General features: G+C 32.3%; 2 protein-coding genes across 2 annotated transcripts in view; one reads left to right on the top strand and one right to left on the bottom strand.

Annotated features, from left to right (window-relative positions):
* Positions 1 to 25,989, top strand: part of LOC124371935 — a 59,128-nt gene that overhangs the window by 16,235 nt on the left and 16,904 nt on the right. Inside the window, exons 7-13 of the mRNA XM_046830304.1 lie at positions 1,341 to 1,576; positions 6,592 to 6,764; positions 19,482 to 19,619; positions 19,955 to 20,045; positions 23,103 to 23,228; positions 23,906 to 24,163; positions 25,274 to 25,378. Of these exons, the coding sequence (XP_046686260.1) occupies positions 1,341 to 1,576; positions 6,592 to 6,764; positions 19,482 to 19,619; positions 19,955 to 20,045; positions 23,103 to 23,228; positions 23,906 to 24,163; positions 25,274 to 25,378 (1,127 nt within the window). The remainder of the gene's footprint in view (positions 1 to 1,340; positions 1,577 to 6,591; positions 6,765 to 19,481; positions 19,620 to 19,954; positions 20,046 to 23,102; positions 23,229 to 23,905; positions 24,164 to 25,273; positions 25,379 to 25,989) is intronic.
* On the bottom strand, positions 8,679 to 10,873 carry LOC124371937. The gene is made up of 2 exons (XM_046830306.1): positions 10,566 to 10,873; positions 8,679 to 9,035 (listed from the first exon to the last, which is right to left on the bottom strand). Exons 1-2 carry the CDS (start codon positions 10,816 to 10,818, stop codon positions 8,851 to 8,853), a joined length of 438 nt encoding a protein of 145 aa, XP_046686262.1. The 5' UTR covers positions 10,819 to 10,873; the 3' UTR covers positions 8,679 to 8,850.

Below are 25,989 nucleotides of genomic sequence, written 5' to 3' on the forward strand. Positions count from 1 at the left end.
TGCACCATCAACGAACTCAGTGTTTCTTATATAAAAATGAAGCTTCATGCAAAATTTCAGGACTATAGGTCAATTCATTTTCGAAATATCATGCAGACAAGTAGACATTAATGAGATCTTTTCAGCCTCTTGAGTGGTAGGCTTTACTAACTCTCAGCCAATTAGATAAACTTGTAATTTATTTCATATATGTTTAATTAGGATGAATGTTTTATAATAGGAAACTATACTTTTAGAAAGCAATTCAAATCAAAGAAGAGATTTCCATAAATGCCAACTGTAAAGTAATTTCTTCAAATTATATAAGTGTGTTTATCAGTTCAGACATAACCTTATCGATTATAAAGTGTTCTAAGTATTTAATCCTTTAAGTGTCAACTGCTTGTTGAGAGCTGCCTAAATGACGTAGTTGTGACCACTGCTGTATAAACGTTGGTGCTCATTTCTTTGTCTCACTTCATGGGCTTTTATAAGGGGGGCTCAGGAGATTCAAGCCCCCCACAAAATTTTGAAAGACGTAGATTAAAATTACACTCAGTAGATTGTTTTAAGCTAGAACACATGTATAAGATCTTAAAGCTTATTTGGAGGGTATTTTGTACATTCTAAACCATTTAGTGAATCAGCTCCCTCAAAATAATTGTTTATATTAATACGCCACTGTCTCATGTAGCAGTGAACATCACAACTTGGTTTCCCCACAAGGCAACAATGTCTGCAACAGGGATCGTTTTTAAGATTAAGAAAACGTAATCAAATAGAGTTAAGAGACTTTTTGGCCACCCATAATTTAAGATTTTATTAATACGTAACCAAATGTTTTTGAGTTTTTCTTGTAAAATTTCTACATTAAATGTACATTATTGGGGTTCAATCAATTTTGATATTTTTTCTGAATAACCAATAAAAGATATTGTAAAATGGTGTTTGGATGCCTATTAATGATTTAAAATGATATATTTCCAATAATTTTATGATTTTTCCTTCTTCTTGTTTTATTCTTCTTTGTTTTCTTTGCTTTTCCTTCTTCCTTTTTCTTAACTTTCAAGGAGAGACTGATTCCCTTTAAACCTTAATCTGCGCGTCCTCGAAGGCCACAGGCCTGTGCGAGGATCTTATTAGACAGAATAAGGTGGAGAGTCGATTCAGTACAAGGTCGATGGTACTGAAAAGGTCCTATGGTCTCAGACAGGATTTGAACTTGTTCTAGCTCAGCTTCAATGTTTAACATATTAGACCGCTCAGCCATCAACACTCCCGAAAAATTAATAATAAGGGCTTTAAAATGTTTGTTGTTGTTATAAGGTTAAAATCAGATTGAAAGTAGGGGGATTTTGCAGGTTAAAAGGATCTGTTGATGATGCTGCATGGAGATTGGCCATGGTGTCAGATTCAAGTTCTGGTATCAGTCGAGATGTGCACAGTCGGGTGGAAGCCTGCTGGGTGTACGAAGGAGGTGACAGTTCAGACTCTGACGACACCCCCTCTCTCCAACCATCACCTAGACGCAAGGGAAGAAGATCCCGTCACTTGGAAAGCTCATCTAGGAGTGAATCCAGCAGCAATGCCACCTTCGGTACGTTGATTCTTGTAGATTACATCCAAGTATGCAGCTTGCAGTTGCAGTGATTGCATTAATATTGATCATGTTTATTGGTACCAGGCTCGTTTTTCAATAACTTAAACTTAGTTTTCATATTTCAAGTTATCTCTGGTTCACATTAACATGTTTCGTGATGGTTCACATTAACATGTTTCGAGTTGGTTATGTGATATTATTATGTAAAAGTGTGAGTGTCATTTGTGCCTCTACAGTGTAGCGGATTTTAATGTTTTATAATTTAGTTAATCATTATGTCTATTTAAATTACTTTATTAACTTAACTCTTAAAAAAATGCTACTATTCTAATTTTAACTCAAAAATGAAATCATAAGGAGCGATTTGTAAATTAAGGTTTCTTTAGTACAAAAATGTTCACGTAAAGACCTGGTGTCGTTTATTTTCATTACATTATTAATTATATTTAATTATATTAATCTACATCATTACCAACTGTTTACAAGCATTTTCCCCAAGGTTCCAAGCAGATGGAAACTTATCTTAGATGTGGTATGGTAATGCAGGGAAGAATAAATGCTACTAATGTGCAGAGTGTTAGAATAAAAAGGAGCTATTACAACAATAATTGGGTTACAACTAAGTATAGATAAGCTTTCAAAACAAGTTTACACTTCATAACTATCATCTCAGTCTTTTTGAAAAACTGTCCTGCAAAAGAGCTACCTTCTACAACTTTCTTCCAGAACATCTTAAGAGAAAACCAATGAAGAATTTAATGATAGCACTGATAACTTGGCTTCTGGACATGTTTATACACACCATCCAGGAATTTCGGAACTCAGTGCAGAATGCTTCATGAATGCTCTGTTAACAGCTGTTATATAAACATTTGTTTCTGCATTTGACATATGACACAACACTGTATCCTACATTTGTGTGAACAAATAATCATTGTATTTTTAGTTGTAGTTGTAAGGAAGTGTTTAACCCTAGAACTGGCGGTCATTTCATCCTGTAGTGTCGGGCTGTTTTGGAGCTTCGCGCAAGGTTTTTTTAAAAAAATTATTAAAAATATAAAAAAAAAAGCAATATAAATAAGAGTATATACAGGGTGGAAAAAAAGTATGGAAACGCTTTCACTAATTTTGTATGGCTTCACTTATACAAATTAAATTTTGTACATCACCACTTGTATTAAGAACCTAGTTTTTTGAGACCAGTGGGGACATTTTATCTTTTCAGGGGACGGCCCGTGAGGAGTCGGACGAAAATCTTAAATGTAAAGCATAGGCCGAGTTTTGGTATCAAATTAAAGGTCTAGTAAAGAGAAACTCATTACCGCAAACCGCACTTAAAAAGGTTGACCCTATCCAGAGTACGGGCCGTATGAATTTCATGACAAAGAAATTTAGTAATTTTGTCTTGTGAAGTAACTAATTTACTTTCAGTAGTATGTTTTATGTCGGTTATGTAAATTTGAAAAACAATTTCCAACAAAAAATTATTTTTTTTACCTCTACATTTGTTGGATAACAGTAAATAGGGGTTTTCCTGTCTTGTCTTCAAGAAACTGAGAGTATTCATAATACCACCATAACTCCTTATCAACATGAGGTCAAGGTCCAGTCCCTCCAGCCCTTTTATCTCAGGCAAACAAAAACTGGTTTAGGCAATACAAACAGTACTGTCACAGCAAAACTCCACAGTTTTGTATTTTTAATATCAGCTTGGTTTTTAGTCTACGTTATAATTTCGTCCACGTAAGATAAAGTTGAAAGTCTTCACTAGAAGGTACTGCGATAGTTATACATTTTTTTACTTAAGTGTTTACATTTTATTCTACTAGTTTTAAAAGCAATGTCACTTAGTGAGTTTGAGAGAATCACGCTGCTTATGATGCGTGGGTATGGATATCTAGTTCGTCCCTATGAAGAAACAGCGCATTTGTTTGATGACACTTTTCTTGATAGACTCCCAATTAGTAAGTCAACAGTGTTTAAGACAGTAAAAAGATTTGAAGAAACTAGAAACAGTCAAAGATCGCGAAAGAAGTGGCAGACCTAAATCGGCAACAAATGAACAAAAATCTTTGGATGTACTCCAAACATTTGTTGAAAATCCCAGCACCTCCTCGGCCAGAGTGGCTGCAGAAGATCTTGATATGAGCCATACCTCAGTGTTGAATGTTTTACACACAAAAACAAGTATCACCCTTTTAAAGTAACCCTAACCCCAAGAACTTGCAGAGGATGATTTTGCGAAATAATGATGAGAAAGTGTGACGAAATTCAAAAATTTTTAAGTTCGATATTGTTTTCAGATGAAGCTACATTCTTTGTTAATGGACAAGTTAAAATAGGCATAATTGCCGTTACAGGGCCGACCATAATCCACACTGGATGATAGAAGGCCACACACAAAGGCCTCAGAAAGTGAATATGTGGGCTGGAATAATAAACAATAACATTGTAGGACCGTTTGTGATAGATGGAAATCTAACAGGCGAAATTTATTTCAATATGTTGACAAAATAACATTTTGCCAGCAGTGCGTGCTCTTCTTGGGGCAAATTTTAATGCAGTATGGTTTCAGCAAGATGGAGCACCGCCCCATTACTATTTGCGGGTGCGCAATCTGTTAGATGAAGTGTTTCCTAACCGTTGGATTGGTCGCAGGGGTACCGTTGAGTGGCCGGCTAGGTCACCGGATCTTAATCCACTAGATTTCTTTTTGTGGGGCTTCTTAAAAGATAATGTGTATAAAACTAAACCAGCCAACATTGAGGAGCTGACAAATCGTTTATTAGAAGAAGCAAGAAGAATTACAACCCGAGATGCTTCAAAATGTGACTGCAGAAGGTTTTTATAATAGACTAGCTCATTGCCAACAAGTGTTCGGAGAGCAGTTTGAGCACCTCATTTAAAAGGTATGGTTATTTTTTGTAATACATAGATAATTTTTTAATTTAATTCTTTTGGATAATTGTGTTCCATAAAGTGTCATTTTCAGTCAGAACAGTTTACTTGAGACTGTGAAATTGCGGAGAAATAATAATTAATCAAACGTTACTTATGAAATTCAAACGGCCCGTACTCTGGATAGGGTCAACCTTTTTAAGTGCGGTTTGCGGTAATGAGTTTCTCTTTACTAGACCTTTAATTTGATACCAAACTCGGCCTATGCTTACATTTAAGATTTTCGTCCGACTCCTCACGGGCCGTCCCCCTGAAAAGATAAAATGTCCCCACTGGTCTCAAAAAACTAGGTTCTTAATACAAGTGGTGATGTACAAAATTTAATTTGTATAAGTGAAGCCATACAAAATTAGTGAAAGCGTTTCCATACTTTTTTTCCACCCTGTATTTTTGTTTCCAGAATTAAACGTAGAATTGCACTATATTGTAAAATTAACCATAAAAAATTTTCTAATAAACACTTTTATTATTCAAATATAAAATTTACGAAAAATATTTCTTAAATTTGGGGGGGATCATACCTAGGAAATGAAGTTATAGTGAGAAATATTTATAAGTGAGATAGCCATTCTGTGTCAAATTTTATCTAGTTTCAGAAAAACATAAACATTATACACTTTTATGAAAGCATCATAAAGCTATAGAACAAAAAGCAGCAATGCGCATAAATTCTGAAAATCGGTTGTATATGTAAGACTTTGGTAAAACAAGTTTGCTAATACAATTGTCCATGAATACATTGTTATATTGCATAATTCTTACTCAGAATGAAATAACCTGTACAGTACTAATGAAATAATTTCCAAAAATTATTTTTTTAAAAGTAAAAAATAGTTACATTTTGCCATTATTCAAAAATTTTGCGAAAAATTTTCATTCGGCAAAATATAAAATCGTTTCTAAAGCTTGTACTATATCAAAATTTATAAATTTATGGTTTATAAGTAATAGGAAATATTATGTAGTTAGAAAACTATAAATATAACTAAATATATTGGAAAAAATGTAGAATAACCCAAACAGTTATTATATATAACCAAAGAAATTACAGGAAATATATATTTTATTGTGAAAACTATCTATTTACCAAAAATAAATAGTTACTTCAGAGCTAAAAGAGTGCTATAAATAACATTTAGTAAGTGAAAACAATAACAAACTATGTGAAATGAATTTTAGCCAAGTCATTTTGCCATAGCCTACACAAAGCCGGTAATTTTTCAAAACATATTTCAGTAAATAGAAATTGATTTATTCTAAAATATATATATTTACACTACTACGACATCAAACAACACACTACACATTAAATACGACACTAAAACACGCGTAAAACTATTAAAAACTTACAAATATCCACAGCTCCGACCGAAACAATCCACAACGGCAGCGGCAATATGGCGGTCACAACAAACTGCGTCGTTTTCTTTTACGTTCAAAATGACAAGCTTGCTACGTCATAACCATAATACAAAGAGAATAAAACTCATCTGTTCCCTAGCATTTTTCTTCCCGAAAATCCAATGGTGCATGAATTATATCGATACGTTACCGGAGTATATTGTAAAAAGTAATTATACGAGAGAATGTTTGACCGACAAAATTTTGACGTGTTAACAGTAAAGAAGCGGCATTAACCGACATAATTATGTCGATTAACAGTTCTAGGGTTAAGGAATTAGGAAACTGTGTGCATGTCTATTGTTCCATAAGGCATCTTTTAAAATCGTTATAAAATATCAAATTGTGTTATCAAAACATATTTAATGGAAAACATTTTTTATTGGAAAAATTACAATATATTTGTGTTTGACTGATTTTACTTCAAACATAAAAAATGTATTAGATATAATTCAAAATATAAGTTTTTCAAAACAATTTTAAAAAAAACTAGGTTTGGTGTTGTATTGTTAGTGCACACTGCTGGAAAGTACAATTTTAGCTTGCACAAATTTATTGTTACTTAGTCCTGAGAGGGTTAGTACTATTTTAACACTGACAGACCTCATTTCTTCCTCTAAAACAACTTTTATTCCTGATATTAACTTTTTCAGGCCCCAAGTTCTCTTCAAGTGCAAGTGTTACGAGCAGTGTAAAGACTAGGAGATGTTCAAGGCTGTTTTCCACGTCCAGCAACTTGATCAACCTAATGTTGGCATCCCCTTCGTGTCTTGTTTCCTACTTTATCGCTAAAGAAGACTTGGACAGAGCCACAAATGCAGTTGAAGTAAGTAAAATCAAATTATTTCACAACTGTTTTTATGTACTTTGTTCCTTTTTCAATCTAACAACATCTTCCTACTGTATAAAAATGAATTATTGTGAAAAAGATTCTTTGGTTGACACAAGAAATTTATAGAATATATTAAAATTAACCCTTGAACTGGAAGTGCTCTTTTACAATATTTTGTTACAAAATAACAAATTTGTAAAACAACTCAGTGATAAGTATGCTGCTTGGTAACAAAATAAAAAAAACCCTCCAAACCTAAACCTGAAGTAAGTTCACTCGCTTCAGCAGGCTAACATTTTTCATATATATGTCATATTTAATATGGTATAAAAAGTGAGTTGGCAGCACTGTTTCCCACATTGACTCTGAAACCCAAAGTGAACAAACAAGTAGAATTTTCTCTACTGGTTGAGAAAATGCAGTGCAATAGAAAATTTCTAATTATGTGTAAAATATGTGTACTTTTATGTGTTCTTTCAGTCAGTGGACCCTACAAGTTAGTTTGAGGGCAAGCCTGCTGATTTTTTTATCACTTAAGCAAAACTATTCTGTCTTTGAGAGAATAAACTCTTAAGGTTCCTTTGTTTGGATTAGCTATAAAGGTGTTGTGTTGTTATGCCTGTCAAATTGCACCCAGTTGAAATTAATTGAAAAGCTACCATTGTATAAATGAGAAAATGATCTACATGTGGTTTACTGAATTCCAACTGGCTCGCTGGTGCTGGAAGATCTTGTAAAATGAAAAGACTGGAAGCAGGCAAGATTTTTTATAATATCAAGTCTGCTTGTATCCTACTTCTGGAGGGACTATATTACTTACTACTAGGAGTGGTTGAACTTACTTACTGCCAAGGCCATCTGTATCTAAATTTATATTTAGCCACAACAACATGCCTCTTCCGTCTTCTTCATCTTTCTTCTCAGCTCCAATTACATCCTTATAAGATTTTACTTGGCTCATCATGTCTGTTCCTAAGAGTCACTTTCCCTTATGGTTTAGTTTTATTAGCGGTTTTACTTGAAATTCCTCTCCTCTTCTGAGTATATGTTCAGCCTACCCGATTCTTTTGCACCTCATTTCCCTCACTATATCTCTACCCCGGTAAAGAAAGATCCCTGACCTCCTCACCCTTTCTTTTCCATTGACCTCATTCATATGTGGGTCCATTTTAATTCCATTCCTTTTCAAGTCCATTCATTTTTTGCTCTTGTTTATTTTTCAAGTTTCATATGCATAAAGCAAAACTCTGTATACTATTGTTTTATGTAGTCTTATTTTTGTTTCGTGTGACTAGGATTTACATACAAATCTCTGTATGTATTAAATGTAAGGTGCTTCAAAGTAGCATTCAATTTACTGTTAAGATTAAGGATAGCTGGATAAGAACAATGTCCTTCCTTGGTGTGACCAAAACAGCTTTGCAAAACAATGGAATTGACTATTGTTTTGGGAAGTAGAGGAAGCGTTGGATGTATACTCTTCTCCTTGATACAGTTATACTGATAATTTCTTGATAATTATGTTACTGTACTTTGTTATGTTTAGATTCACCTTGAATGTAGTATTATTTAATTCAGATACGTATTGGTTGATTTAAAAAAAAATAAAATTATTCATAGAGACTTAAGTGTTTCACTAAACCAGGTTGCATAAAGTAGAATGTTAAATAAATGCTATATAGTTTTAAATCATAAAATTACTTTTTCTCTAATTCAAAATCTAAGCTATATAAGAATTAGCCTTAATTATTTTTGATATAGTTTTGTTTAATCATTAAATAGACAATCTACTGTATTTATTTTCTAAAACAGTGACAATTTTGCCATATCAAGTATATTTTTTAGAACCATATGTTATCTTTTTTTAAACACTATAAGTTCACAGAAAAATGCTTGATGCTGAACATCTCGTACTCAGAATTCAAAATATTTGTATTTAATAATATTTTCGTCGTAATTAAACGTATACAGTACTTATTTAGTATCTTAAGTGTCAATGTACATTGCTACTATATATGTAACAATTTCTTTTATTTCCAACTAACAACTTATAGAAACACATAAACCATCATAATTTAAATCATTTCATAACTACATACTTTAAATCAAGGAGAAGTTTGTTTTTTTGTTGTTGTAATCTGATGAGCCACTTGGGAGATTCTGGAGATATTATCTCCTCTTCCTCGGTTGCCATTCTCTCTCTTATTTCCCTTATGCCTTTTTCTGGGTGTAGTATTTCAAATGGGAAACAGCAAAAGCACATTCCTAGAAAGAAGATTAGATTAGGTATAAAAGGGGGTTAAAAGGACTCTTAGGTTGTAATGTGTCAACCTAAGCTTATGACACACTCCAAGTTCACTAGTAGGGCCTTCCCATCCCTGTACTTTCGAGATCAAAGAGTTTCTGCTCGATGCTGACGTAGAATTCATCACCTGGACGTGAGGTTCAAAATAGGGTTCTTCTCCTGACGTCAAACTTCTCACAATCAAAAATAATGTGTTCAGCAGTTTCCTCCATCGGATTATGTAGTTTACACTTAGGATCTTCAGTAGTGAGTCCTAACATGTACAAGGATTTCTTGAATTGACCATGCCCAATAATCAGGAAAATGACCTGTGTTTTGGTTTAGTTTCATTAACCAGTTCGTGAACTGGATGTTCTTTGTTTGAAGTTTATTTTTGACGATGGAAGGATTGTGAAGGAAACAGGATTTTTCCAGACATTTATCATTGTTCAGTGAAACAAAAAATCAGTGATTCAACTGATGGCAAATGTCCGGAAAAATCCTGTTTCCTTAACTGGATGTTAGTGCCTCTAAAGAGTTCCTTGCTCTATGATTGTCCAGAGAAACTCGCTACCGATGTCAGTGCTTATCTTTGAACTGCTTTCTAATTGCTTGGTAGGCAATTGACTTGTGATGTGAAAGTGATTCTTTGAGCCATTTCTCGTCAAGTTCTCAGCAAATTCATTGCCCTTAAAACTGGCATGTCCAGGAACCCAGCTAAGACGTACTGAATTACGATGAGCTACAATGGATTAAGTCTTACCAGAAGTACTGTATATTCTGTTGAGTTAAGACAGGCGACCTGGCTATAAGATAGTATCACTAACCATCAATCGACATATTCCTAGTCAATCCGAGAGAGTAAGAAGTGGTCAACAACTTAATTTTCAGTTCAGACACACTAGGATTAGTGAACTTTATATTGATATTGCTTTGAACTTCTATGATATTCTGTTGATATTGGAGTATGTCTTATACCCAGCTCATCCCATTCCACATGTGGTAGGGTTTCTGTCACACATTTGGGACTTGTCTGGAAATAACAAGACCTCATTTGGGTTGGTTGACTTACTAGTCATGCTCACTTCCGGAAGCATGTCCACAAAATAAATCTTTTCAACGGAGATTCTATATGGTCAAACAGAAACAGAAACAGTTCAGCGTATCATCAGTTAGTGAGGCACTAATAGCAAGTTGAGGAAAGTTCTTTCTACTCTTGTCAACTTGTCATCAGACTAAAGTGACCAATCAAAACGATGCGTGGTGACACACTTCTTACTGATCATTATATTTATTTAACAAGTCTTACGTCTGACAAGATCATGTTGTTACTCACTATAATAATGATCTCAGAAACATTACTTATTAGCCACCCTGCATACTATACAAGTCTACAAATAATACATCACATACAAAGTGTTTACACACTACCATAGCACTATATCACAGTATCGACAATACAAAATGGACATATACCAATACACCAATACTAATGCAAAATGATTACTTACCATCATAGCACCACATTATAGGAGCAACAAAACAATATATACTAGCCCATACAAATAAGGTTTTTAGGATCAAAAGTGGAATGCTGTAAAAATATTTCATAGCCGAAAGATTTGCAAATTCTGTCACAATGCATACGGGTCCAAACACTGCGTGTTTCCAAAGGGCCATGTGTACGCACCGGCTGACTTCTTCAAGCTCCATGGTCACTTGGAACTCTCCTTCAATCTGAAGGCAAAGAGATTTAAAAGACATTAAGCTGGTGGAAGCAATGTGCTGGGAGACCTGGTCTCTAAGTGTTGTAAATACTATATTTTGAAAATGAAACTTTATTGATTGATGTTGGCAATAGACTACTTTTAACAATTTGATCTACAGTTAAACCAATGTTAAAGGAAAAATACATGTTCCATTAATTCTGAAAATTGTTGGTTAAAAATGTACACACATAGTTGATATGTATTTGTTTTGTAAAATTATATGTGTATTGTGCTTTTAAAAATCTAATGTTGAGTTTATCCAGTTCACCTTCCTCTTACATGCAGCATCTAAAATCTGATGCTGTTGCAGACTTGACTCCTGAAATCTGAAGTCAGTTCATCTGTAGGGATTCATAAACAGTCGTCGATGAAGAACGAAGAAGCTTAACATGAAACCCCCCACATCGTTTCGACATCAGAGACACCTAGACTACAAAAAAGTAGTGCAATCTAGGTGAAGAGGCATTCTCATTATCTCATCGGTTGCTCCAGCGTGTTTTGGAATCGTCATCATAGCGCACACAACTGTGCACCTGATGAGACAATGAGAATTCCTCTTCATCTAGATTACACTACTTTTTGTCATCTGGGTATATCTGGTGTCGAAACGATACGGAGGGTTTCGTTTTGAGCTTCTTCGTTCTTTGTCACCGACTTGATCCTTTGTTCTTTGATCCCTTTAAACGAACATGACTTCAGATTTCAGGAGTCAAGTCAGCAACAACATCAGATTTCAGATGCTGCACGTAAGAGGAAGGTGAACTGGAGCTAAACTCAACATTCGCGCAAAGTAGATGTTCTGAACTTTTTGAGTTTTCTCTCAAGTTACTATTACCATATGCAGAGTATCAGTACTGCAATACTGACAGTGCAAGACTTCATGAGTTTGATCTTAACAGAACCTGGTAACATGCTTCTGAATCTGTACAGACCCCTTGAAGATAAGGTGATAATCAGGGTGGATGGTTGAGTGAAGTTTGTGCTCCTCAAGTTGGACAGAAATTCAGTGACTTTTAGTGAGTTGTTTTAAATTAAAATTTATTTTATTAAGTTCTGTGCTTCAAATTTAGGTTGTCAGTTTACAGTTTTGCAAAGAAGTAATATAATAACTTTAAGTTTTCTATTTAGTAAAATCAGGAAATTCCAAGAAGGCTGCACTTTTGATGAGAAAGGTAATCAGATAAGAGGCCAGGTTACCTGACCCTTGTACTCTCTTATCAACTGAGACAAACTTTTCAGTTATTGTATTACTGACTTGACTGACCAGATTGTAATTGCCAAGTATATCTGTGATATATCACCATATGATATTTCAGGACTGATAGCTGAGTGGCTTAATTGTCAGACTCTTGAATTGAAGATACCTGGTTCAAATACACCTGGTGACATTTACTTTTTTGCCACTTACCTTTTGCAGCTTGTTAATTTAATAAAGCTGAAACTTAAACTAAATTATTTTAGTATTCTTACCATATAAAGATATTAAAGTAAATAACATTTGGAACATTTTATTAAAGTATAAAGAACACATTATTTGATTACGATAATTAGAATGGGCAAAAAAATTAAATGTCCATGTGGAAAATGTTTAAAAAATATTAGTAAATCCTGCAAAGCAGTACTTTGTAGAAAGTCCTGCTTACAATGGCATCATCTTGAATGCACTGATTTAACTGAAAATGATTTCAAAGAAATAAAAAACTCGAATATCAGATGGAGTTGCTCAAAATGTATTGCAGCATTAAATGCTATTGACAGTGAATGTGAGGATGTCGATGAGGTTGATTGTAATCTGGCTCTAACGGAAGAACTAAAAAATATGAATTTAATGATAAAATCATTGAGTGCAGACCTTGATGAAGCCCAAAGAAGATTATCCAGCTGAGAGAAGAAAAGACAATACTCCAAAATATTAGTTTTACAAAAAGAAGATTTTATAAAACTGAAAGAATCAATTTACCAAGAAAAAATTGTAAAAAAAAACAAATTATGTAGAGCGGAAGAGCAAGTTTACCATTAACAATGGGAGATTTTATACAACCTAAAGCAAATAAAAGGGAAATTAAACTTACAGCTTCCACCACTGAAATGGACTTTAGCTTGGTGTCAGCTAACAGATTTCAACCTCTGGCAACAAATAATGAAGAAAATGACACAAATAGTCAAAATTCAAAACAGTTTTGTAATAAAAAAATAAACAAAATACTTTTGTGCGCTGATAGTCATGGTAAGGATGTAGCCTGGCATTTAAAAACAAATTGCATCATTCTTCTAGCGCTATTGGTTTTGTACGCCCTGGTGGTCGTTCCAAGCAAGTACTAAATATGGAAAATATTGAGTCCGAGATTCAGGGAGCTAAAGACATTTTAGTAATGATATGTGGGACAAACGATGTAGCCCGAAATGAATCACAAGAAGCCTTAAACTGCATTTTCAGACACTCTACAGCAATGCAAGGAGAAAAATGTAGTTCTGGTAGATTTGCCTAATAGATATGATCTTGCAATAAACTGGTCATGTGTCAATGAAGAAACAAGAAGGACCAACAGTGCCTTAAAGGATCTCATGTCAACACATAAAAATCTCAAAATTGTTGAAGCGAGCAGAGCTGAGAGGGAGATGCATACCCGGCAGGGCATGCATTTCAACACCAAAGGAAAACAATGGTTGGCTGAGCAGATCATTACAGCGATACAAGAGTTCAACCTGGAGCAAAACCCATAGCATCAGCGGGAGGCAGACAACTCAGTCCGAGATTGAGAGACCTGACGACCCAGGAGGGAAACGGTCAACCACCCCCACCAGGAACCAGCCCATAGAGGACGACACCTGCACTGCCAGGAAAGATTTTAGTTTTAGTTTTAGTGATAGCAATTTAATTGGTAACTCTAGTTGTTTGTTAATACACTTAAATATTCAGGGAATTAAAAGCCAAAACTGGATGAACTTAACTTATTGCTTGCAGATTTGGGAGAAAAAATCTGTATAATATGCTTGAATGAACACTGGCTTTCAAAAGAAAATGTAAATTTATTGAATAATATTGAATTTTTCAAATTAGCTGATTTTTATGTTAGAGAAAACTGTACTAGAGGAGTTCGCAATCTTGGTCAGAGAAAACTCTGGAATAAACTTTAAGGTCCGAAATGATTTAAAAATGTACAATGATAACTATTACTTTGAATGCTCCGTAATAGAACTTTTTGGATTTAAAAACCCCAATAATTATAATATCTTTATACAGAACTCCGGATAATTGCACCCTTAATATTTTTCTTGAAAAAAACTTGGTGGCTTATTGGATAAATTCAGAAATAAAAAAATGTCAATATTTTAAATAGCTACAGACTGCAACATCAATGTATTAAATAAAAAGAAACCACAAACATTATATGAAATACTTAATTATAATGGCTTTAAAATAAATATTGTTGAGGTAACAAGACCAGCAAGTGGAACATGTCTAGATAACATAATAACAAACAATAGGTTTAAGATTGATAATTTTTTAGTTACGAATGTTGGCCTCTCTGACCACAATGCTATTATAACAACTTTGCCCATATTTGAAAATAGAAGTAGGGATAAATATATTTATTCAGAGAAGATACACTAAAGAAGCTAGACATGACTTTATGATCAACGTTAAAAATACTGAATGGGAATTCAGCAATGCCAAAAAAAGTGAATGAAAACTTTTGATAGTTTTTCTTAAGAGAATTCCTTTTCATGTTTAATTGTTCTTTTCCACTTAAATCCGTCAAAATTAGAGGGAAGATTAGAGCAAAGTGGATAACAAAAGGGTTACAAATTTCAAGTAGAAATAAGAGAAAACTCCACAAACAAGCACAAGTTTCAAATGATGAAGAAATTAAAACCCATTATAAAATATATAATACAATTTTTAAAAAGGTTGTTAGAGAAGCTAAGCGTTAGAGCTAATGATTTATACATAGAACAATCTAACTGCAAGGGTAAAGCAGCCTGGCAAGTTATAAAACAGGAAATTGGTATAAACACAAAAAATCATGATGGAGTAAGAGGAGAAATAGTTGGTTAATGGGAAAGTAATTAGAGAACATAGTGAGATGGTTAATCATTTTAATGAATCTTATTTAAAGACTGTAGAACAATTGAATATAAAAAGCTCTCCGGTAAAAGCAGTGGGAAAATTACAAAAAAGTTAACAGTACGTCTTTTCGTTTTTAAACCTGTTCAAGCGAAAGAAATTCATAAATTAATATCAACGTTGCCTAACAAGTGGTTCCTACTGGCTGGGACGAAATTCCCTCAATAATTGTTAAAGACTGTAAGGAATATCTTGTGAAGCCAATAACAAATTTGGTTAATCAATCGTTAGGAACAGGTGTTTTTCCAGACAAGCTTAAATATTCAGTAGTGAAACCCATTTACAAAAAAGGTGAGAAAACTCAAGTCAAAAACTATCGTCCAGTTTCATTGTTACCAGTGTTTTCCAAGCTATATGAGAAAGTAGTAAACCATCAATTATACAAATACCTAGAAAAAATAGTCTGATTACTGGATGTCAACATGGCTTTAGAGAAAAAATTACTCAACTGACACAGCACTTACCAACCTTGCAGAGGAAGTTTACAGTGCTTTGGATGGATCACAGTCTACAGTGGCAGTGTGCTGTGATTTAATCAAAGGCATTTGATTGTGTAGATCATGATATCTTAATGAAGAAATTAGAATTATATGGAGTTAGAGGGCACATCTTTAAATTGGTTTAAGTCATATATTACAGAAAGAAAACAAAAAACAACTTTAGTATCAGACTATAAAAAGTATCATTCAGAGTATGAAAATGTAGTGTCAGGAGTTCCGCAAGGATCGATTTTAGGACCATTACTATTTACATTGTATACAAATGATCTACCACAAGACATAGACACGAAAATTAGTCTTATATGCTGATGACACCACAGCTATAATCAAGGAGGAAAAAACTTACATGTAATGAAATTATTAGTAGAACAAACTATAGTTAAATTAGAAGAGTGGTTTAAAGTTAATGGAATGATTCTGAATACTACAAAAACAAATATTATTCACTTCAAAAACAGACAGCAAAGAGAAGAAATGTTTACAGTCACAATAGATAAAGAACAAATAAATAGCTGCAAAAATGTTAAAACTGTTGGGGAGTTTGTTTTGATGAGCATATGACTTGGACAGAACAAAATACAAAAACTTATGTAAAAAAACTCAATTCTATTTGTTTCAATATGAGCTGTGTTACACACATCACAAGTTTAAAAACAAAGATGACCCTATACTATGGCTATTTTTACTCAATAATGAAGTTTGGAATTACATTGTGGGGCTCAGTAGAGATAACAGAAAAAGTGTTAAAAATCCAAAAAAAAGATTATAAGAATAATGACATTCTCATCCAGAAGAAGTTCTTGTAAAGAAAAATTTAAGAAACTGAAAATTCTTACTGTCCCTTGTGTGTACATGTATGAAAGTACTGAGTCAAGTTCATCAAAATTTGAACTGGTTTTCTAAAGAAAAAAACTATTCATCAACCACAATACTAGAAATACCAATTTGTTAATATATCCTGTACACACCACAGCCATATTTGAAAAAAAGTTTGTATTATATGGGTATTAAACTTTACAACAAATTGCCTAACAATTTCAAACAAATGCCACAAGTTGAATTCTTAGATAGAATAAAAAGTATGTTTGTCAAAAAAGGCTTACTACAAGATTTCCGAATTTCTAAATGACAAAAACATAATAATTTAGTTATGAAGATTAAGTGTTTTCTCCTAAGAAACTTAATTTAATATAATACAAAATTCAATAATTGATCTCCATTTTGTTATTTGAATATTGTTATATTGTTACCAATTTTATTGTTTGATTTATTCATGGTTTTATTAATTTTATTGTTTTTTACTAATTTTATTGTTTTTATTTGTTAATTGTTTTAGTAATTTATTGTTTTATTTGTTAATTATTTAACTAATTTTATTGTTTTATTTGTTAATTAGGTTAATGAATGATTGTTATTACATTATGGTGTACTACAATTTTAATGTTATCTGACTCAGGAATTGCTTTACAAAATAAATGTTTGACATAGGTTTATAATACTGTTAATTAGTTTTATAGTTAATTTATTCATAGCTGAAAATATTAATACTGTTATTTTAGAATAGAGCTTATTTATTTGTTAGCAAATCATTTTAGCTAGAATCTTGTTAAATCTATTAGTACTAACGATGGGGAGACCGAAAAAAAAAGGGAAATTCTGACTATGTCATCTGTCTTACCAGCATAGCTGGATCTTGTAAGATGTAATATGACAATAAACATTCATTCATTCATTCAATATTGTACTCTAACATGATGTACTTTTTAATTAAAATTTATTTTATTTAGTTTTTTCACTAGTAGAGTTTACTAGTATAAATATTTTATTACAATAATTATATTCCAACATTCTTCCAGAAGTATTGAGTATTTATTGACTTGTTTTTAATTTATTTATATTTAATCAATTGTAATTTTTTTCGTTTTGTATTAGTGTAGTTTAAAATTATTTGATTTAACTTAGAATATTTTACTCCTTCATGATCATTTAATGTTTTACAGTAAAATACGTAATCAAATGACATGAATATTTAGCATTATTGTTTATTCATTAAAATTAGGTATTAGAAAAACCCTTTTTACAACGAAGTTAAAGATATTTAAATTTTGTTTTTTGCTTTAGCAATAAGAAACAATCTACTTTACTTTTTCGTCACTTTCTGCTATATCTGTTTGATTTGCATAACGGAGAGTTGCAATATCCGGTGTCATCAAAGTTGCAGTGTCATATTCCTCTTTGAACTTCTCTAAGTCATAATCCAACTCTTTGTTTGTCCCATTCAAAATAGTGTCGACTACTACTTCTTCTGACCTTTCGGGCACCTCCGTTTGAGTGATTGGTTTTTGTGTACGTCAATGTTACTGGAAAAAATTCTAAAGTCACCATCTTCTTGTAATTAGTTCTAAATAATTTCTCAAGAAATACATATATGTTTTTACTAGTTTGCAAATCCTAAATATCATGTAATAAGATGCTGTGTTAGTTTTCAAACAGTTATAAATAATACAGTTGTTGTACTGTATAGTATTGATATGTGTAATTTTCATAAAGGAAAAGTCATTAATTTTGACTTTTCTCTATATACATAAATATTATGAATTGCTGAAAAACCCTACAGCAATGTATATTTCTTTGTTCATGGCAAAATTTGATACAAGTAGGCTATTCTAAATGTTATGTTGCTACTATATTTAGTATAGTATAAAAATTAAGAACATTGTTATATCAATGTGTTATTATTATAAGTACCACAAGTAGGAAAAAATTTCAAATGTGCACTTATTCATAAAAATATATTAAAAAATTATTAATATAAGTAGTCTTACATTATACATTTCTGTCTACAGAACAAAATTTCCTACAATATTGGGCTATTCTGAATGTGGAATATGTGTAATATTTCAAATACATGTGAGTACTTTATTTCAAATTTTGTTTTTATTTTTTGTTTCACCTTTTTTTAATTTCTAAACTAAAAAATTGTTTTTTGTAACTTCATAGTTACACAGTATGTAAGCATAGTTCTTTACAAAAAAAGTGGTATATAACACTTTATATTTAAGTTACTGTTTAGATTTATTATAAATTTTACAAGGACAGTTTTCAAAACCTCAAAGAACGGATGTGCATTTTACAAAATACGATGGATGATTGGAGGGTTAAGCTATTGTATTTTAAATTAAAAAATTACAGAATAATTTTATTATTTACTCATAGTCAGTGCCATAGTCGTAGTTTTCAAAGCGGACATCATGATACCCCTCCTTGGGCTCGGGTTGGCTTTGGGCCAGGTTTTGTAACCTCTCCAACTTACTGTCGTCCACCAGCAGGCCCAGGGCTGCCAACATTTTAGAAGAGATGCGTTCCAGGTCGGAATTGAGCAAATCACTGGAGCTGACACTGTAATGTTTGTCCCATACAATTCTGGCAGCATTTGTTTCCATTTTTGGAGAAAGAATTGAAATCAGAATTAGACTTAAGTAGAATGTTAACATCTTTAATATAGGTTATTACTTTGAGACCATGATGTTTATCAAATGTAGAACAATACTTAGCAAACATACTGTTATAACATGTGTATGTTAAGTGTTTGATTGATTTACTTTTTGTGACAGCTGGGTTGTTTTGTGTGAAATATGTTCCTTGTTGGATTAATCTGCTTTAATATTGATCAAACAATACTTTCCAATATGGTTTATTTTTTTAACGAGACCTTTCGAAACCAAAGGTTGATTAGTACTATTTAAAAATGTTTTTCCAATTGGTCCAAGAGTCTTCAATGATCATATTATAGTTTTGTTTGAACACAGTACTTGTACTATAGATAAATACAAGTGCAATGCTTTGTTTAGTGTGTAATTTTTGTTGTTCACTTTTGTGTGTGTTATTAAAATTATTTTTATTTATTTTGCTTATTAATTTGATTAACCAGTTGGCACAGTTTGCTTTATTTACTTTAATAATTATGTATCTACATAAAATGCTCTTGAGAAAGTTTAACACATCTGTATATTTATATTTCTTTTGCAGAGATTCAACTTGAGAGGTACTGCAGTTAATGTGGAACTGAATTTTCTTAAGGAATTCTCGAATTTGAGGAACAATATTTTAGAAGTGGACGTCAGAAATAGTGACGAGAAATCTTCAATAAAGAATTCTACTCTTCAGGTATACATTTATACCATGTTTGTATATGTATTTCTTAAACAATCTTATCATGTCATTTCAAATTGTGAAGAACAGTTGAAAATAAATATATTAAATTACTTTATTTTCAGCGAATTAATATGGTATTCTTTGTGTGAAATTGAGAGAATACCCCATTTAATACACCTTAACTTTTAAACTCTTAACAAGCCAGGAATGAACCCTCCTGGAGATAAGCTTGTATGTTACTATGTAAGCAACCTTATAAACATTGGAAAATGCTCTAAACGTTACTAATAACACAACTCAGCAAAGAATTGATAAATGAATGTTAATATTTATATATCTTGTTTCAGGCGATTAGTGAAACAACGTCGTCAGGAGTTTTAAATGTCACACTAACAAAACTTGTTGAAACCTTTTTAATTCAGACTCCATTACCTGAAGGTAAGATTAATGTTATATCAATATTTATGAGGTTGTGATTAAGTTTAACAGAAGTTAAAAAATTATTTTGTAGTTTCTTTGCACCAAAACTTTCCTTTCCAGCATATATAAACTATCTTCCAGGCAATCTTTACAGATCACCATGAAGCACTCCAGATACTATAAATCACCGTCCTTAGTTAAATCGTTAAACAATTTATTTTTTTAGTCTACTTATTAACCATAAGTTAACCCCGACGTCCGCAAAGTACGAACGTTTTAAAAACGGTGTCAACTCCCAGTGGCAATAAAGTGAGGATGTGCACTTTTTATTATTTTACTGGCCACCTATTTTACCAAATGCATTCACATTCTACAGACTTGTATACAAAGTTGTATCGCATTGAAATATATTAGTTCTTAAAGCTTTGACTTCTTATTTTGTCAGTCTTTGATGGAGAAATGCAATTCGTCTCAGCTGACTGCTGAATGATTTTTGCAGATTTCATTACATAGTGAATATACCACTTTGCTTCACGTTTTTAGGTTGAAACTGTATAAAGTACAGCGGTTATATTTTAGTTTGTCAATCATTTGATTTGAAAATGAGTAAAAGAAATAATTCTAAGTATACCATAAGGTAAAATATAACAATTAGTAACTTAGTTGCAAAAGGCGTGGATGTGGGCAGTGATGACAATTTGAGTGATAGCTACCTTGACATTTCTGAAAACTTTTGTACTGATATAAATATTGTATTAAAGTTATTTTTAGTTTTTTGAAAATACATGCTATAAACATAATTGTGTCAAATATTTTTTAGCTGTACAGTTTTCATCAACAAACTTGAAGTTATCTATATATATAAAAGTGAATGTTTGTGTGTTTGTCCTTTATGGAATCGCAAAATATTAGACAGACCATTATGAAAAATTTGTATGTATACGTATTTTTCCACGGAGAAGGTTTATAAGCTATGCCCATTGATGTAACTCACCACCAAGCGGCGCTGCAAAAGATAAAAGGTTTCAAAGCGCCTGCACACTATAAACTGCAATTACAAGATAGTTACGTATATTACATAGCCAAACACTATTTGAAGGTGCTAAGTTATTATGTATATTTGTCTTTAAGATAAATTTCTGATTGAACTTAAAGTTTGAGTGTTAGACAACCACTTTATAATAAAGTACATATACGTGCACAATGGTTATATAAACATAAACACATTTTCTTGATCGTGGCAACAAGGCAAACTCTACATCGGCGTTGTAAATATAATTCAATTAAACCAGAAGTTCACATACACGGGCAAAGTTTACGAAAAGCGTGTAAAGCCGCGGGAAAAAGCTAGTGTAAATATATATATATATATATATATATATATATATATATATATATACACACACACACACACACACAAATTAAAAATAAATAATTTTCAAGGTATTGTTGAGTTTTTTCATATCTTTATAACTTACATTTATTCAGAATTAAAGCAAAAAATAATTAGCTTGATAACTTAAAAAATACCCTAGTTATGAGTTAAAAGTTCCTTGGGATTTTTAGGACATGACTTGATATAATGGGCGAGGTTAAAAGGGTTCATATTCAATTACACATAATGTAGCTATGTTAGGAAGGGTTGATGCAATGTGAATGTTGAGTTTAGCTCTACTTCACCTTCCTCTTAGTGCAGCATCTGAAGTCCAATGCTATCACAGACTTAACTCCTGGAATCGGGAGTGCACAATTGGTGCACCTGAGGTACCTTATGCACTTTGATGAGACAATGAGAATAACACTTCACCTAGTTACACTACTTTTTGTAGTCTAGGTATCTCTGATGACGTAACGATGTAAGAGTTGAGCTTCTAACATTTTTTTTATCTCTTCAGACGATCATGACTCCAGATTCCAGGAGTCAGGTCTGTGACAGTGTCAGATTTCAGAGCACAAGGTCTACTGGAGTGAAACTCGACATTCACAAATATGCAACTACTTTTCAAAAGTACTCCTGTCAAATAATGTACAAAACTTTAAAGATTAGGAGGTGCTTATGCTATAAAACTAGTACTGAATATTAATTTTATATTTCTTCTCAATGTATTGACAAAAAATTATAACTATAACTAAAAAAAGTCAAGTAAACTTTTTCCAACAATTTATTTTTATATGCAAGCTTTCATTTTTATCTACTATTGCATCTATTTTAAGACACTTATCATATATAAACAACATTTGGTGTAATATCTTCATAGAATATTGCTACCTAAATTAACAGTGACTGCAACACAACCTTTTTTGACCCTATCGTTGTGGCACTGACCTTCTAGATGCTCCTTCTGATAAAAAAACAAATGCTAGACTCTGGCCGCTAAAATGGGGCTTTTTGGTGGGTTAAGAAATTGTTCCTGGCAACATGCTGTGGTGAGATCTTGAGTTTGTTTTGCTGCGAGTGGACGGACATTACTGTATAGCAAAACATGTTTCTCTGTAAAAATGTCATAGAGAACACTTGTTGAAAGTCCTTTCAAACACCCATCGTCAGTAATGAATTCTAAACAAGGCTTTTATGTTTAGAATATGTTTAGAATAGATTAAATTTAATCAATCACTGTACTGAAAAATCACATACGTCAACCAATATTGTAGAACTTTTCATGTGCAAAATAAAAATATTTATATTCATTAATTTAGGCATATTGTGATTGTAGCATTAATATGATTTAGCAAAGATGGATTAGGTTATATTGTATTATTTCAATCCAAAATAGTAACAATTGCAATCTCAATGATTTTTTCCACACTGAAAGAATGATATCTGGCCTGAGGTAGTTTGTTATAATCTTACTAAGACACAGTGAACACTGTACGTCTGTGTATAAATGGTAAAACTACAAACATTCACATTTTGGAATTTTATGAACTCGCTCCGCCAGGACTTGAAACTGGATTATTTACTTGGCAGGCGAGCATGTTATCACTCAACCACAGAACCCTGACCTTTTGTAATTAAATTATTTTTTATTTAGTGAATGAATACATATGGAGAGTGTGATTATTGTTACGTTACAGAAGTGGGAGACAACAAGGGAGTTGTTGTGTTGGACTTGGCTCTTTCACCACTTCCCTCGCTCAAACACTCCATCTGCCTTCTAGATCTGGCTAGAACATACACCAGAACTGCATTGGCTTCTCCTGGTATGTATTTGTTGCATGCTAAAGTAGATTAAAAGGTTAGCAAGGATATTTAGTGATTTACAAGTAGAATCTGAATGTATGTGGCAAATTTCTAAAAGAATATACTATGGAAAAATTAAATCATATAATTGTATTCTATTCTATTTGTGTAAGGTACAAAACTATTTGCTATTGTAAAAACAGGTGGGGAAAACAATAGATAAATAGAGCTACATAGCGGAGAAAGAATTCAGCTCCTTCTTCAGCTTTTAAATACAACCTTGATCTATAATGTATTTACAAACTTGTTTGAGAAAACTAAATTGAGATTTGTTGTTAAAAACTTTTAGTAGACTGGTAATGATGCGAAAGGAGTCATACAAAGACATTATTGAACTATTAGGAGGTTAAATTAATAGCAGATTGCTTTTGCCACCTGATCTCACTGTGCCACTAGGCCTGGCTGCTGCATGGCAATATATTTCGTCAATGGTCCATAATGGGTTAAAACTATTTCCTTATACAAGTGACTTTTATTGAAATGTTCACCAGATTTATTGGTTCTTTTATCTATCCTGAGGTGGTAATCAGCCAATGGATGGATTAAGATCCTTCCAGAACTGTTCACATAAATGTACAAGTTCTACGACAATTATACAACTAGCTTACAACTTTAGTTAATGAATGGAATTTATTAGTTAAAGGGACTGTGGAGGCGTTCACGCAGACAATGAGACGAGTAGTGGATGAAATCGATGACTCCTCCTCCTTGACAGACATCCTGCTGGACCCGTGCGTTCCTTTGAGAGATGCCAACAAGATCAGCAACCTGAGAACGTTCTGGAGCTCACTTCAGGAGAGCCTCAGCAGTTTCCAATCCTCCATGACATCAGCGGACGACGACTTGGCAGACGCTGCATTCCTCAAACTGACATCGTGCATTGTAGTCGGTCAAGGTTTGGTGTGCCACTTTTTGAATTTTCAACTTAAATAATGTATGATAGAACGAGTTAATTAAAGAATGCATTAATGTTTGTATAAGGCAGGAATCACAACAACCAATGTTGAGAACGAGTTAATTAAAGAATGCATTAATGTTTGTATAAGGCAGGAATCACAACAACCAATGTTGTGTTTTAACTCCATGAACAATGACTCTAAAACATGCACTTAATAAAAGCAAAACACTAATTATTAAAACTGAACAAATTGTGTATGTTACAACGCTCTGGTATGATTTGTCTATTTAACCTAGATTGTAATTATGTGGTGGATTGGTAGTTATCCACCTGAAGAAGATATCAGATTGCAGATCTCCAAATGTAGTGTTACTGATTTTTTGTAACACTGAACAATAACAAATGTGCAAAAAAAACTGTTTTGCATTCAAACCTTCCAACATCAAAATCAAATATTAAATGAAGAAATAAGATTATATATGAAATAATGTATAGTGTATCTTGGAAAGTTTTGCTGTTCATAAAAAGCCTATTTTCTGGCTAATTTTAATTATTATTTTATTTTCTTAGTAGGGTGTACCCTTTATAGCATAGTTATAAAAAAACAACTTTAACTTTATTTAAATATATTTTTTAATTATCTTATCATTAAACGATTAAAATTATGTTTTAAACTATTAAAACTGGTTATAAAGAACTATTTCTATGAAATCTTGGATATAAAAACCTGTATATTTTGTAGTAAAAATACCTCTTTTTAAATTTATTGAAATTTCATTCAAGTAGTAGTCAATGAAATATTATGTAAAATATTTTTGTTAAAAATTTTCATTGACATTCTAAAATGTTATAAGCCTGAAGGTAGATTTTTGTAATATTATTTCTCCATTTATTATATTTTTTAAGTCCGTAAAAGTTCTAAAAATAAATATTAAACTAAAATTATAATTTACATCCTCAATTGCCTGTGTACTAAACTTTTCACCCCTTCATTAAAATAAAAAGTAGGAGAATGTGTGACAAGTCAATACTTAGGGGCATTTACTTTCATACAGTATATTCAGAATTATTGTGTAAGATTTCAAGGAGATTTTCTGTTTCCCTTAGGCTTGGTACAAAACTATCAAGATGACACAAAGGAACACTTCTTGAATCACCTGAGATCTTATGTCACATGCTTGTGGAAAATTGTCTCTCATAAAATACCAGCAGGTAAATTGGCTCCTTTTCTATGCTGTAGTCGTTAATTGTGTATTATATGTAGTCAATAACACTAATAAATATTTATAATTATTATTTCATAATTATATTTAATAATCAAATGTTTAAAATTTATTGCAGTGGACTAATTAGACAAGTAAACTTAGAGTTTGCTGTACTTTTGGAAAAAAACGGTTTCGACAACAGATATATCTGAGATTGGTTGTTTGAACTCGTGTAGATGACAGAAATCTGTCATTGTCTGTACCTAAGATACGGGAATCGATGTGGCCCAATTCAACCGAAAAATATGAATAGTTAAAAAATTTATAGAAGAGATTGTTTCACTTGGTGTTTGTAAAATTATCACCAAGTATACAATTATCTTGTGGCCAAAAATAATGTCTTAAGAAATATGTTATCTGTTGTTGCTACATTTATTTATTTATTTTAAAGCATCACATCATGTACATGACTGGTGACATTTTACTCATGTTCTTTTAATAAATGTACAAAGTTATCTGCAATCTAAAGTCCAAATTATTATTATTATTTCACAAAATCAAAAAGTTATGGTTATAACTATATTTACATTTCAAATTATTCTTAATAGAGTGAAATCC

Source organism: Homalodisca vitripennis, unplaced genomic scaffold (genome assembly GCF_021130785.1).
Source record: "Homalodisca vitripennis isolate AUS2020 unplaced genomic scaffold, UT_GWSS_2.1 ScUCBcl_2246;HRSCAF=6801, whole genome shotgun sequence".
In the NCBI taxonomy this organism is placed as follows: domain Eukaryota; kingdom Metazoa; phylum Arthropoda; class Insecta; order Hemiptera; family Cicadellidae; genus Homalodisca; species Homalodisca vitripennis.

What these genes read in the sequence shown, in the direction of transcription:
- LOC124371937 (XM_046830306.1), bottom strand. Translation starts at nt 10,818, where the DNA reads ATGTCTTTTAAATCTCTTTGCCTTCAGATTGAAGGAGAGTTCCAAGTG. An exon ending in TATAATGTGGTGCTATGATG is followed by an intron (nt 9,036 to 10,565) that starts GTAAGTAATCAT and finishes TCTTCTTTCTAG; the next exon opens with GAATGTGCTTTTGCTGTTTC.